Here is a 16,000-nt window from a genome sequence, read left to right as displayed (position 1 = left end):
ATTTTAACCATTGTGCCCAGCAGTAGCAGCTTGGCTTTCACTTTTTCACTGTTAGCCTAGCAGTGCAGCAACACCGAGGGGTGCAAACCTCATTACAAATCTTCAGTGTATCAGATGTGATATAATTCTGCTTGACAGTGTTACACCAAAATTTCCCAAGTCAGAATGTTGGAACTGAATGTGCACTCCTCCTTAAACTGGAAGGAGCTGAAGAGCAAGCAATCTGGCATGAGACCATTTTTACTCACTAAGGCAATAGTAAAATGAAGACTTTAGAGGCAACTGATGATGTAATCACAAGAGAAATATAGAGTCTCTACTCTAGGCCAATTTACTAGCTGTGTATGACACAGTACTGAAAGGTCTGATAACTAACACCGTAGGAGAAAAAAAAAATTATATACCTTATTCTTGAATACTTTATTCAAGAGAATTGTTGGTATAATTTATTAGTTTCTGATGATGTGCATGAAATGTGAGAGTTAAGTTAGGAAACAGTTACTGCAGCAAGACAATTCCACTGTATATTACAGATTGCAGAAAGATGTGAGTGAGGAGTTGTGGTGGGAAGGGAGGAATCCAGCTAGAAGACAAATTCCTAGATTAATGAAATGAAATTATGCAGCAGTATATTCAGCATTTCAAAACATGCTGCTGGTAATTTTTTTTTCCTAGAATCTCCATTAAGGTTGTATTTTTGAAAGTCATTTGTTTTATTTTGAAGTTCCAAAGTGGCAAATCTATGAGCTTCTCTGGCAATACAGCCACTTCTTTGGTTACAAAATAAATGCCTCATACTTTGAGGCTGAATATGTCTAAGTTCCTTTTTCAGCCATCAGATTGGATATATTTACCAACAACACTGACAAACTGTTTGCTACCAGCTCTCTTCCCAAAGATTGACTATTTCCAGATAGAAGTGTTGACATGGACACTGTTCATACTACACTAAAATGATTTTTTACTGTCAAGGGGGATGCTAAGGTTTTTATGCCATGAGTTCTAAACTCCACAGCCAAAGAGATTTTGTCCCAGTGTTTGCACCCAGCTTCTCTTTGCCGGGTTCCCAGTTCTTTCTGTACCTTTAAATCTCTCTTCTTGTACAGGAAAGTTGCACGGGTGTCTAAGTTTTATGAAATGTTTTTGGCTGATCATGATGACAGTGAGTACTGAACATATGTCTGCATGCATTGTGAGGGGTGAAACTGAGTTTATCTGGAAAAGGCAGAGCACTGTGTACCCAGATGATCCCATATAGACATAAACCCACATCCTCAAATCCCAGAAATCCCAGTGTTGTCAGCAACATCTGAACTTATATTAAACAACTGTTTTGCCACAGATCTTTCCATTAGATCTTGCCATGACAGCATCTTTGCTTTTTTCTGCTTTTCTCTATGTTTTTGGGAGGCTTATGATATGCTACTCTATGAAGATGTTGATAGGTAGATTAGAGGAGCTGCAAGTTTGCAGTAAAATGACATTTATGACTTCTCTGTGACTAATGTTCTTTCAGGAGGAAAATGATATTTCACAATTTATTCTTGAAAAATTCATCAGGATTAATACTTCTTCTTCTGCTATTTTTTAATTATCTGCAAATAGATTGACTGTTTCTTCCAGAAGTTTTCCCTGAAAACTGGGCAACCTCTACTCCCAAATATTCCTTCAGCTCTTGAATAAAATTATGAACGGCCTGCATTGAATAGCTCCTTAAGTATATGAGAATCAGTTTCATCTATTTACAACATCTAACTCATCTAAGTTCTAATTTGATTTTGCTTAAGTCCACTTCAAAGAATTTTCTGTTTCTTTATAACTGCCCTAAGTGGATAGTTGTGGATCCATCTCTTTTTAAAGACAAAACAACAGCAACAAACAAAAAAAAAACCAAAAAAAACCCACCCCCCAAAAAAACCAAAAAACAAAAACCAAAAAAAAAAACCACAAAAAAACCCACAAAAAAAAACCCCCAAAAAATTACTAAAGGTTTGAATTCTCATGGTCTGACTTTTAAACAATCTCTTTTCCAACTCTTTGGGAAATTAATTTCTTGCTTGGTTTTCTATTTTTATCAAACATTTTATTGATGCCTTTTCAAATTCTTGAATGTACAGCTCATCTTACATATTGCCCTTCTGAATTTCCCCTCGGATTTTACCTAACATTTATACATTTTTAAGACTTGGGCTGTTATTATCACAGTGACTAATTCAGATTTCACTTTTTCAATGTTGATTAATTGAGTTCCACAACTGTGACTGCACAGAAAACTAGTTTTGAAGTTCGTGTTACTTCTTCATTCCCTTTCAGCACAAAATCATAAAAATTGCCTCTACACTATATGGTTACTCAAGGGCAAGCTGTCTTTCTCCTTAGAAATACTTAATGGATTAATCTAATTAATTCTCCCATTTTTTGGCTATTCTTCCTTACTGGTGAGAATAAAACCTAGAATTATCTGACTTATATTTATTTTTCTATATTTTCCACCAAAACCAGATTCATGAGTGTTTGGTCATTTTGGGATTTATTTCAGTAAAGGGAAATCATGCTAAATTCTCTATAATATGTGAAAAGAAATAGAAATTTTTACAGCAAAATGGTCATCTGACCCATGTAAACTGTCTGCATTAGGGTAAGGTAAGTCATGGCTACACCTTTCTGTTAGTTAAAGAGGGGACCTGAAGCACTCTGTGCTTCCCAACATGAGCAAAGCCTGACTTTAGATTAATCCACTAAATCTTTCTAAGGAGCTTAACCTACTTGTCCTTCTAGTTGGTGTCATCCCATTAACATATGACAATGCCTGTGCTCTTAGCTCCTTTCCTCTCCAGAGGACTTCTTTCTACAGATCTGTCACATATACCACTACAATCAAGTATTGATCCTTTGGATATATTTAGCAACACACTCTTGTTTGACTTTCAAACAACTTCTACTTTAAAAGAGTCCAGTCAGGTGCACTGATTTACCCATTTAAATCACTGCTATGATTATATATTAAAATATTCAATATACACCAAGCAGTGCTCTATACATTACTACAAAGCAGGTTTACAGTTCACATACTAAGTAGGATTAATGTTAAAAATTTTACAGAAGTCTATAGACAATTTCATCTAAAGGCCACACAAACTGTTAGACTGTCCCATGCCTGAGGACAGTCATGCATCACTCACACCACCACGGGGAAGAAGGCATCCTAAGGATATGGTCAGTGCCTCTGCAAACAATTCCTATAGGGCAAAGGGAATATCTGTTAGAATCCTGACACTACTACACAAAAGGGACAAATTGATGATCCAAGGAGAAAAGATATCAGTCCCTGTAGAGATATTTCAAACATTTTCTGAGACAGCTGTGTTTTGGAAAAAAGAAAATCTGAGAAGAAAAACCAAATGGTATTTGCCATTTATCTTAGTTTTGTAACTAGGTAACAAAATGCATTATTTGCCCTGAGCACTTTTACAGCTTATACCAGGAACAAAATAACCATTTTAAATTAGAAAGCTGAAAGTTTCTCTGTACCAAAGGAAGGGAAGTCAGACTGAAGGTCAAATATAACTGCAGCAAATATAAAGCATAAATATTTGCTGTAAGTAAACTCAGAGTTCTTACAATCTATCCTGTTCTATATGGACATTTTTGGAGTAGAAATTGAAGAACACTCTGTTTTTTTCAAATGCATATTGTATTTTTGGCTACAGGTGTGAGTGAGAAGGTGGGTAGGAGTTGTGTGGGAGGAACCAAGTACAAGGAAATGTTTAAACTGTTCATCAGGGATAGCAAATGTCTCACAAAAAAATCAACAGCAGGATGATGCACAGATACAAGAAAAAAAAATCTGATTAATATATAAGATCCCTCTGCAAGGAAGAACCTTTTACAAAAAAACAGAGACAACATTGAAGTGAGATGCTCATATACTGGTGTTGCAAATTGGTTTATATAGTGCCATGTACCAGTGACAGAAAACCCCACAGAGTAACTCCACCAGCCCCTTCCCAACCTGAAGTTGTTTAATTCTCAGAAAGCATCATAGAAAAAAATATAGTATCTTTCCCCATATAGGAGGACATGCTGATACTATACCAGATCAAAAGGAAAATCACCCAGAATGCTTTGGTTAACTTCATTCACCTGATTCAGGTTAGATGAGAGGGGAAATGGAAGTATTATGGGCACTATGTGTCTCTTTACAGTGCAGCCTGTTCTTTATCTACTCTCTCCTGCTGCTGTTGAGCAATCACTCTTCAGAAAAGTTGTTTTATTCCCTTAAGGTAACCTGTGGATGCACTGCCTGGGAGCAGTCATCTTGCTCCAGAGCAAGCAGTCTACCTTTCCCCTTGATTCTACTTTCAGGCTCCAAGTCACACTGAACCCAGCCACTGTGAATGCAAAGCATTTCTACAGGAGAATGAAATAAAACTGCTTTTATGGTTCATGATTTTATGTTACTTTTATTTGTGATTAAGGAAGCATGATAGCTGAAAAAGCAAATATATATTAAAAGGGCAAACTGACATGAAATGTGAGATCCAATTTAAGAAAAATATAGATATGAATGCATGTGGTGTTTAAGCTTAGAAGTCAATACAGATGCTAGAGCTTAGGGAGAAATTCAGCCTGCTCTATACAGCTCACAGATGGCCAGCTGAATGCTCTCTTGCCTCCTTTGACACTAATGGCAACTAGACACCCAGCAAACATATAGATATCTATTTGTAAGTGTCTGAATATGATGTTTAACCTTGCACAGACATAAAATTCAGTAACTTCAAAAGTTAAGATTCAAATGCTGTTAACTTGCTGTTAACTCCTTATGCCTATTAATTTACCATAATTCTCTCATTCGTATACAATTTGATGTAGCCTTACAGAAAACTATGAAACTTTTGAAAAGAAATGTCATCATAGGAATTTAAAGAGCAATATGCACTAACTGTTTCTGTGAAACTGTAAATCTGAATTTGCTGCTGAACTTGCATGTATAAACTAATTCTCTCTGGTTTAGGTCCTGTACGCATTGAAAAAATTGTCCACTTGGCACTGAAAATGCTTTGAAGCATTCAGGCAAGGACACCTAAAAGAAAGACTCATGTTCTATCAAGATTTTTGTTTGAAATTGTAATGCAAGAAACGATGTGGCAATTTTTCTTTGAAAAGGACTGTATTGCTCCTCCTGCCTCCCCAGGACTTTCCCCTAAAAACTGTATTGTATTCACTATGTATGTATTTCCAAAAAATTATAAGACTTGTACTGCTTTTTGTCAGGGTGTATGCACAATGGATGGGCATTTTATGCATGTGGCTCATGGAAAAAAATTGTTCTAATACAGGTGGTTTTGTCTAACCAACACTGGTTTCCCATTGCTGTTTTAATAGCAAAAATATCCCTTAGCCTTGGAAGTGGAACTTAAAACTGCAAGAATGGCATCAAGGAACATTTTTATTTTTATTAAAGACTGCATTCTCCTAACAGACAGAGAACTTGGGGTTAGATCTGAGTTCAAGCAGCCTCTAAACCTGGCTCAGACTTCTAAAATTATTTTAAACAAATCACTTAACACACTGGCACCTCATTTCTACTGCTTTACAATGGAAATGATTTTTCCATGCATATTCCGGACTGTTTCCTTTGGCCTATAAGTTCTGAGATGAAAATTAATCTGACTGTGTACATGTAGTAAATCAAGCATTAATTTCAAATAGAATTCAAAATGATACTTGATAATAGTTGCAATATACTTAGTATAAGGAAAATACTACAGGGAGGGATATATTCTAGTACAGTGATGACCTTACATGGGTGGTGTGTGCGTTAAATCATTTTAAAGACATTCAGAAATGAGAAAAAAATACTTAGTTAGGTGGTGACTCAAAGAAGTACAATGAATTATATCCATAAAAAGGCAGCATTTTAAGAAAATACTTTAAGGGAGGAACCCCCACCTTCTCATGAGCGTAAGACAAAAATTAATTTTTGGGCTATTTGAAATGTTTTGCTGTCCAACACAGAAGATGTTCCAGGATTCTTCAATTGACCTTCAAGGTTCAGATAGAATTCATTTGTTCTCTATGCACAGGAGCATTGGGAATATGAGTCTTTTTTCTCAGGTATTTTTCAAACATTTCCAATGAACTGAAAATAAGAAAAACCCTGTTCCCATTTTTCTTGAAGATTCAGCCAAAGGCAGACTGCTGTCATTACTGATCCTGAGCCGCCACCTGGTGGCATTTGGGAAAAATAAATTCAAATTTCACTCGTCCATGGGGCCAAGGCGGGGGCACCATCCTCCCGGAGGGCTGCAGGGTCGGACCCCTCCCTCTCCCATCCCGACAGCTGGGCAGAAGCAGAGGCAGAGATTCTGGGATTTGCCCAAGCCCTGCCGGCTGACTCTGGGATGATGTATTCACCCCCAGAGTGTCTCTCCAAGGCAATGCATGTAAAGGCAAAGCCTTGCTGGGTCTCACTGGTGGATTTGCAATCCAATTTAGAGTTTTTTATAGGTATGTTCTCAAAAAGTGAGAATACACAGCTCTCAACAAGTCAACATTGCCATCTTCACAGCACAGGCATCAATTTGGAGAGAGCCCGTGATCCTCACTGCTCACCTGGGAGACTGAGGCTTAGGAAAATGAAGCACCCTGCCTATGGTCACACAGAAGGACACCAGCTAAATGGATTAAATTGATTAAATTGAATAATGGAATCATTTGGGTTGGAAGGGACCTTTAAAGGTCAGTGAGTCCAACTCCCTTGCAATGCGTAGAGACAATAATGAAAGAAGTAGCATTCTCAAAGATAATAAATATTAGAGGGATTGGCCAAAAAGCAGGTCACATCCTGTTGTAAAGGCAATAAAATATCACTTTAGAAAAACTCTTGTGGTTTCATTGTAATTCTGCAATACCAATCTTAGAAAAAGTTAAATTCAGATCTCTAAATCACTTAATATGCATCCTGTCTGTAAGAAATTTAACCAAGCTTCATCTGAGTAGAAATTGTAGCTTTGAAGATACTATTTGTTCTTGCTAATAAAATCTGTCATGTTTTGAGAAACAAATGGGAAGAGTATTACTGTAGGGAAATAAGTGTTTTTAAGGGATGAGACAAGAAAGAACAAACATAGAGAAACAGAATTTTTTTCTGCAGTCCTTATAAAACTAAGGTGTCTGGGACCCTTCACTGGACAATGGTACAAGATTAATTAACTCTGTGCATGAAACACTTTTTTTCTGAATATGGCAAAATGGATCCATAATAGTTATTTGTGGCTAAATAAATAACAAGGGCCTGACTGAGTGATTGCCTGGGGATATGTACACAGTCTAATTTAGTAATAATTTCCATCCCTCTCTGCTCAATGAACAAATAAACAACTCTTGCATGACAAGTAAATGCTTACGCAACACTAGTAACATTAATTAGAACTTATGGAAAATGTCACTACAAACCAGAAAAATTAGAGTTAAAAATTTTACCGTGGCTGTAGCATACAGCTGTAAACATATACTGCTAAAAATAAAAGAAAATAGACTTTTAAATTTGTATTTAAACTTCTCGATTTTGAATACAATGTATTGTGAAAGGCTTTGATCTCATTAGTCTCTGTCAGTCAGCCCTATTTTGCTCCATCTAACCAAGGAAAAAGAAATTGTGTAATTGTCCTGAAGAAACTTCTGTTTCTATTCTTTGCGTTTCTTGTCTCTGCTCTTCTTGACACAGGCCTTTGACTTCCTTATCTCTTCATAAGGATAACTTTATAAGAATCTATTTGGATTTTCTTGCAATTCCCTAGAAACTTTCTACTTGGACAGTTCTTTATGGCACTGTTAGGAGGAAAGGGTTAAAAGCAAAAGAGTGCAGAGAAGGATTCGAGATTCCAAGAGATCTCAAAGGTGGGAATGCTGAGGCCTGGAGAATATCATTGTGGAAATACACCCCTAAGATTATGCCCACTGCTGTCTATCTTTCTGTTTTGAGGAGTTTCTGTTTAGACATCCAAGTCTAAGGGACTTGGAGGCACTCTCAGGGACATTCCTGCGTTGGGAGAGAAATCAGAGCTTATGAAAAGCACAGAGATCACAGTGTGGTGGTAAGCTCCGTGTGTGTGGGCCCTCAATAAGAGGGTGCAAAGAACAGCCTTGGCACCCCTCAGGATGGACTGAGCCTGATGGTTCCTGAGCTCCCACTCCTGTGTCTCTGCCCAGGTGTTGATTTGGGATCCTCTGGTTAGCGAAGTAATTAAATCCATTTACTCTTTGCATTTCAGATGTGGTCTTGTGGTTGTTCTGCCTGCCTGCCTGTGTGGACTCCTGACAGGACATTTACCTTTAAACACCCTTTACTTGCTCTTTCTCATATTTTCTTACAGCACTTTTAAGGAACAGGTATGATAAAATACATTGTTGTGATCCTCACAATGTCAGGTTGCTGCCTCCCTTTGGTGATAACTTAACCAGATTTTTTATATATCACAAAACACCTCCACTCACCTCTTTACAATGTTTTACAAACCTTTGACAGGTGTAAGATAAATTCACTTTTCATAGAATAGGCCAAGACAATCCTTAGCAATGTAGGAAAACTATAACCAGCTTTCTTATAAATTTGAATATTGACCAGGAAAGTGTTGCATAACCACATTACAAACCACCCAGGCTGAAGCTATCTTCCACCCTCAGCTCTAACTAAATTACAGCCAGGGATGCAGGATTCACAGGGATAGAAGGCACAACATTGGGAAGCAGTGTGATATTGCAGCTTAGTGCATCCATCATTTATCTGGGATAAATAACTCTTGTGTTTCAGCTCTTAGCCCTAAGGCTATTGTTGTGCTTCACATGGAACAGTCAGTTACATCTGCATCAATTTGGGATAGTTTTTTTTTTTTTTTTTTGTTTTTTTTTTTTTTTTTGTAAGGAATGTGAATAATGTCAATGGATATTTAATTACATTTCCAAGGCTTTCATTGTTATTCAAATTTCTTTACATTCAGATTATTTCAGTCAGATGCTCGATTACTTGTCAGATGATCTGGTTTTAAAATGTGTGATATCATTATATACATTAATGAAAAATTAAAAACATGTTTTTGAGTCTAAGTATGCAAAATATAACCTCAGGTTAAAAGAATTTCATCCAATAAAATATGAATAGACTTTCAGAGGGATCATCAAATTCATCAGAGGCAGAGAGATAATGAACATAACCTAATTAATCTCCTTGTTGTAGCTATTTGCTGAGCAGTTGAGTGCACACTAGATGGCAGCCTAAGTATAGATGATTTCATCCTATTGCTTGTTCTCCAAGAAAAGGTGAAATTGAGAAATATCCTCGGACTCGCTAGTGTGTTTTGGGAAAAATGGAATTGGATGATGGACCAAAATATGGGATGCTTAAGTCTGCAATGTTCTTAGGTCCCCCCTGAAGTGTCACCATAGTGTAGATAGCATCAAGTAGAGAAAAGTCTCTTTCTCAGCTAAATGCAAGCAACACCAGTAACAAATGCTCTAAAACCCAAGGGCAAAATAACCAAAATATTCAGGAATAAACTGTTTGCAGCTCAGATTTCACAACATGGAAACGAGAAAGACTTCTTTGTGTGCCCCTTGCAGTATAGACAAAGAACATGATGAGGAAGCTGCTCAGGACAGCCCAACAGAAACACTCACAGATAAGATTTGATCTCCTCGCTGCAGTTCTCCGCTGAGATCCGCTGGCCCACCTGCGAGGATGAAAGACACGAAAATGCCTTCCCCGTCTTCACCTCCCACAATGTTGAAACCAAGTCCTGTGGAGCCCTTGTGCAGGATGATTTTTCGAGGCTCTCTGTATAGAAACAAAATGATAATGTTTAGGCACTCACACATCTTAGTGCGTATTCATTTTTCACAGCACCTTAAGCATGCTATATTTTGCTTAAGACACCATGGCCTGCTATTGTCTAGATGACAAAGCTGTTAACTGGTGAACAGATAAGGTAGGAATCAACCAGCATTATTTTCTTCCCTCATGGTTGAATTCAAACATCTTTGTTAATTTCACCCCATTGGAGTCATCTTCACTATGTTAAGTGACAAATTTTTTAAAAGGAAAAGCAAAACTGAATATATTTAATAATCTAATTTATAGCAGTGCTATATATCCAGGTATCCAATCTTTATATAGTACCTTTTTCTTTTAAGTTCTAGTCTTGCTTTTGCAACAAATGAACAAAGAAAACACTTATAACTCCAAGCAAAACAATTGCATTTGTGATCCTGACAGATTTGGAGCAAGTAACATTTATATGATCAAGCTAATCCAGCAGAATCTCATTAAAAACTTTGGTTTGACACTATCAGGATCATGCATTTGTTAAGTCACATTGCATTTATCACTGAACCAGCCCAAGGGGTACCTGCTTTTGCCACACTCATTAAAAACTATTAATTATGATAGAAAGCAATAAACAATAACAGGTATATCTCACACAGCTCTTTTCATCTGTAAATTGAAAATATGACCCAGAGGATGTAATCATAACATAAGATTTACTGATGGGAATAGTTATTTCCAGAAATAGGTAACTTTCCTAAGCAAGCAAGGTAGCATCCTTGAGAAAGGATCCCAAATATTCTTGTTCCCAGTCTCTACATACAAAGCCTCAGAGTTAGCTCTCCCTTGGATACACAAGCACACACAACCACTTATACATACATACACTCCATGATTATTGGGACTTACCCCATTTAAAATTCCTCTAACAATTTAATTTTCAAAAAAAGTGTAAATGCTGTCCAATTATGATGTATAAATTTTAAGCCCAGCCCTGCAAGTCTCTTAAACACATACATGTGGGTGTCTGTGACTCCTCCCAGAGAAACAGGACACTCAACTCATTAAGTTTACAAAAAAAAGTTGCCAGCAACAAAAACACACATTCCACAGAATGCTTCTTGTATAAAACATTCAATCTTTCCTCTATATTATACCATAGTTCTGTATCACACAAATGGATTTTTCGTTTCCCTTTTGTTTTTAAAGAACAGAAAAAATAGAAGAGAAGTGATTAAATTGAGTGATGCCTTATTTGATATGAGTTTAATGTTATGGATACATGGAGACTTTATCTTGACATGATACTTCTGAAATCACAGGCATTTGTTAATCTTTGCCCAATGCTAATATTCAAATAGTATACTCAACTTGATTACGATGTTAAAGTAACATCTCAGCTTTCTGAAACTGAAGTTTCATATATTTGAAAGAGAAGACTAAAGCCAAGTATTAGTCTTACTCCATATGGTTCTTTATCTCTTGACTTTTTTAATGTTGTAAAGTCAAAAAACAGTTAAAAATACAGCTGTGAGCAAAAGATATATTGCACTGAGTTTGTGTATTTTTAAAGTATTTTTAATAATCAGAAAATAAAGGTAGAGGTCTTTTTTTTCTTTTGCATCACTGCTGTTGCTTTGCCTTGCAGCAACTCCTTTAACACCTGGTTAAATATGTGCAGAGTAGACATAATGCGATCCAGATTCTAAGAAGTCTAAACAGGTTTTTAATTAGAAGTGTGGCCTAGGGTCTGGAGCAGAACGAGGACAGTGAGCTAAAAGCATGGTTTCTCTTCTCTGCTTAGCCCATGCACTGCTGAGTGTTCTTGGCAACTCACTTGTTCTCCCAGCTTCAGTTTCCTCATCCACAAAATGATACAGTGACGCTTGCCATCTTAAGTCCTACTCATCAGAAATACTTTGCAAGAATTGAGTAGCTGCCATTTATTATTTACCAGAATATGGAGGAAAAAGAGGCAGCAAAGTCATACCAATATATTTGCATGCTTTGCTGGTGAGAAATCAGAAGAGATCTTGCTCAAAATAAAAATGAGTATTTTCACATATGACAGGCGGCTTGGATCAAATAGTTGAAAGCCAGGGCCATGGACAAAACTAGGTCAATTCAACTGGGTATCTACTGAATAGTAAGCTGTGCAGCTCAACAAAATGTTGGCCCAGTTATTAATCCCTGTCTCTGATCAAGTCAGCAGATTTATGCCTAAAGTGCTGCCAGTGCTGTTTTATAATTTTGGCCTTTTGACAGCAAAATTCACATTCTGCTCTTGGATGATTATGTTCAGAGAAAGTTCAGACAATAAGGGGAAAATGTCAGAAGCTGTGATTAGAATGCAATGGGTTTCCACCTCTGCTCTTTTACCTAATCAGATCATTTTGGTCATGACTCTGATTTGGCTGAATAGAGGCTGACCATCCTTAACATGCCTTGTATTTCTTTCATATCTGAGTACCCTGCAGAATCTGAAATGTGGACTCAAGAACACCTAAGTGATGTTGTCATTATAAAGATAACATTTATCCCTTACTGTACTATAAAATTTATAGGAAGTAGAATGTATATGCCAATTCACCTTAAAATAATAAATATGCTTAATATGTAATTGTTCACATTTGCATAGTGTACTTAGAATGACAATGAAAAAAAGGGTTTATGATGGTAAAAATGTAGATATAAAATTTATGAAGTTGAGGTAGGAAAAATATTTCTTAAGGAAACCAACTACAGTACTAGTCACTGCCCAAGTGATTCTTAAGACTGATGCAGCAGTTAGTTACCTGCCAATGCTTTATCAACACTCACTGAAATGTCTAAGCTGAAGATGAGGATTTTACATATTTTATCATCTGGTGTAAAAGTTACAGTCAACCCTTAATACGATATTTAACGAGGTCTAAGAACAACTGTTCCATTTTTTTTTTTTTTTTTAATATGTAGGAAACAACACTAGGAAAAAATTCCTTTGCCTCTGTGAAAAATCACTATGAATATGGTTCCAGTACACATCAGAGAATGCAAGACAAAATGCAGATAAATGCTGTAAAGGAGGTGATGGAATCAAACAGTTAAAGATTACATGATGATGGGAGAGTTGAGAACTGAAGAAAAATAACTCAAATGTGAATGATGTTTGCTTGTAGTTAATGCACTCAGAATGTGTAGCTGTCTGCAGAAAACAGCAACTAAGGCAGAATTTATTTTAAGATGGGGGTGGTTGGGCACTGAACAGGTTCCCTAGAGAAGAGGTCATAGCACCAAGCCTCACAGAGCTCAAGGAGCACTTGGACAATGACCTCAGGCACATGGTGTAGCTCTTGGGGATGTCCTGTGCAAGGGCTGGACTCAGTGATCCTTGTGGGTTTCTTCCAACTCAGCTTGTTCTGTGAAGATGTTTTATTTGGATACAATAGATGGCACTCTAGCTACCCTGGAAAAAGGAGCAGTCTGACATCCAGTATTTCTGAAATTCATGTTTCAGCCTCCAGCTTTAACTATTTATCCCATTTACAATTTCTTCTGTGATAAATACAGCTGAAGGTAACTTTGTAGGTGCTAACAAAGTGTACTAGCACTTTAATTTGGTGTGTGCATGTTTTATACCCTCCTGCAGCTCTATACCACATACAAACAGAGCAGAGCAGCAGGGGAAATCAAGCAGAAATTAGAAAGGAGTGTGAGATGAAAACATTCCTGGACTGACAGAAGGCACCAGAAAGGAGGGGGGAAAATGAGAAGAGAAAAAAGGAAAGAAAAAAGGAAAGAAGAGCGAAATCAGAATAAAGGGAGGCAGTGCCTCTGTAAAGGAGAACAGGGAAGGAAATAAAAAGGTAGGGAAAGAATAAAGGAAGATTTACATTAATAGGTCCAGGAGTAAAGGAGCAAACAAAGTGCTGCAATCCACACAAATTTACAGGCTGAGAAATCAATGGCAGAATCAATTTGGATGGACTTCGTTACTGGCTTTAGGGAATGCATCAGATCAGATCCTGTAAATCACATTATAAACTGCAGGTCTGATGTAAGAGCAGAGGATTACTAAATTAATATTTGAAAACAGTAAGTAGTAACAAAATGTCAACACTTAAGAAAATGTCTTCTGTCATAAAAATGCAATGACCAAAAATAAATCCATTTGCAGCATATCTCTCCTTAACAGGTTTGTTTGGTTTATGCATGTTTAATTTGATGATTATCTTGAAAACAGCAAGTGCTTTTTATTTACTACATTTGTACTAAATATTTGGTTTGATCAGTTTACTTTTAACAAACAGAAAATGACAAGACAAAAAATTTGACGATTACTATCATTCTTCTATAGACTGGAATCCATAGTAATTATAGATCTAATATGAGATTAAAACTGGACTGATAAATGATGGGGAAGTGCTTTCTAAAAACAAGTAATTCCTATAATAATTAACTGAAAGAAAATCCATGATTAAATTGATTTTTTTGTGCTGCTGGCAACATTAAAGAACAGTCAGTTTTAATACCATCTCAAATGACACAGCTCTTTCTGTTTCTTTTGTACCATCTATAAAACTGGAGTGCTGACATGTTTTGTGCTTTTTGAAATACAGAAATACAGAAATATTAAACAACACTGGGTGCTTTCAAATATCAGACCTTAGGGATTTCTTCCATTTTATACAATCGATGAGGTATCTCAAGTCTCCAGAGGCTTAGAAATATGGCTTTGATCTTGATTTGGCTAAAGTTTTTTTGTTGTTATGGCTTTTAATTTTTTTTTCTTTCTGTTGTTGTTGTTGGTTTTTTCTTTCCTCCTTCCCCCCAAACTGCCATTTTCTTCACAAAAGATGTTGACAGCATCTTTTGTTGCTTTTGTGTTATAGTAACACAGATCACAGAAAGCCCAGAAGAATATTTATCTTAGTGTTTGCATTAGGGTAACATCAATATACAAGTCAGAGGCCAGAACCTTTGTACTCTTATATAGTGCAAGAAAACCCTTCCCAGCTTAAATCGGCAAATAGCAGGAGGTTAAGTTGAAGTTGCAAGAAGTTGTATTATCTGGGTAAAGTCACATTAGTTTATCAGGGAGAAGAGCACACAAGGGATAAGACAACAGGAAATGGCTTTAAATTGAAACAGGGTGGATTTAGATTAAATATTAGGATGAATACATCTACTGTGAGGCTGGTGAAGCACTGGCATAGGTTGTACAGAGAAGCTGTGAATACTCAGCCCCTGGAAATGTTCAAGGCTAGGCTGAATGAATTTGAGCAACCTGGTTTAAGGGAAGATGATACTACCCATGGCAGGGGTGGGGTTTGAACCAGATGATCTTTGAAGTCCCTTCCAACCCAAGCCATTCTAAGATTCTCTGAAAGAACCCACCCCAAATCAAAGGCAGCAAGGCCCCTTCTCCTGAGCGGTATAAATATGTTTGACTTCTGACAATTCACAGTGTGAGCACTGAGTTACCTTAGTGTAATTTGGCTAATCAAGCCATTTCTTTTTCACAACAATAATTCTACTCTTCCTCTCGTACTTCAAAAAATTCTGATACATATCTGTGTATTTATTTCTGACAACCAAAGGACATTCATTCTGGAAGAACTTAAAAAAAGATGGTTCAAATAGATTGTTCATTCTTCACAGCATTGAACACAGGAAGATTGGAGGGACAGAGTATGTGCCAGTGTGTGTGATGGTTTAAAATCTGATATGCAAAAAAGAGATAATACGAAGTTCTAAGTTGAAGGCCTGAAATATTCACACAAAACTTTTTAAAAGCCTTCGAGTTTTGGTCAAACCAAGCTTTCTTTATATAGATTTTCTTTCATACTTCCACAACTCTTGTTTCACACAAATGAAAAATCTGCTCTCATCTATTGTTTTATTGTAATACCACTTCTACTGCATCTCAGCTTTTACTTTTTCCCTTCTTATTCCCTTTTAGGCTTGGAAAAATCTTTCCATTATGATATGAAAAAGCTCTTTCCTTTCCTTTCCTTCTCCTCCTTGGCCCTCCCATCGTGTAGCTTTGTTGCAGTGACCAAAGCACCAGGACCTGGCAATGGTAGGGAGCTACAGACCTTCCTTTTTCAGTTCCCAGTCCTTCATCACTCACAGCACCTGCAGACACCAGTGCTACAATTGACCCTGTGAGGTCTCATGCCAGATAGTGACTTT

At 36.9% G+C, this 16,000-nt stretch overlaps 1 protein-coding gene across 25 annotated transcripts in view; it reads right to left on the bottom strand.

Moving 5' to 3' along the window:
* The window catches only part of DLG2 (discs large MAGUK scaffold protein 2), a 989,662-nt gene that overhangs the window by 214,675 nt on the left and 758,987 nt on the right, over positions 1-16,000 (bottom strand). For all 25 annotated transcript variants that reach the window (XM_031505123.2, XM_031505124.2, XM_031505125.2 and 22 more), the window contains one exon: positions 9,682-9,838. In XM_031505123.2, coding sequence (XP_031360983.1) covers positions 9,682-9,838 — 157 coding nt within the window. The remainder of the gene's footprint in view (positions 1-9,681; positions 9,839-16,000) is intronic.

This window comes from Lonchura striata, chromosome 2, assembly GCF_046129695.1.
Source record: "Lonchura striata isolate bLonStr1 chromosome 2, bLonStr1.mat, whole genome shotgun sequence".
Lineage (NCBI taxonomy): Eukaryota > Metazoa > Chordata > Aves > Passeriformes > Estrildidae > Lonchura > Lonchura striata.
The sequence above is the reverse complement of the archived record's forward strand: the minus strand, read 5'-3'. Positions and strand labels throughout refer to the sequence as shown.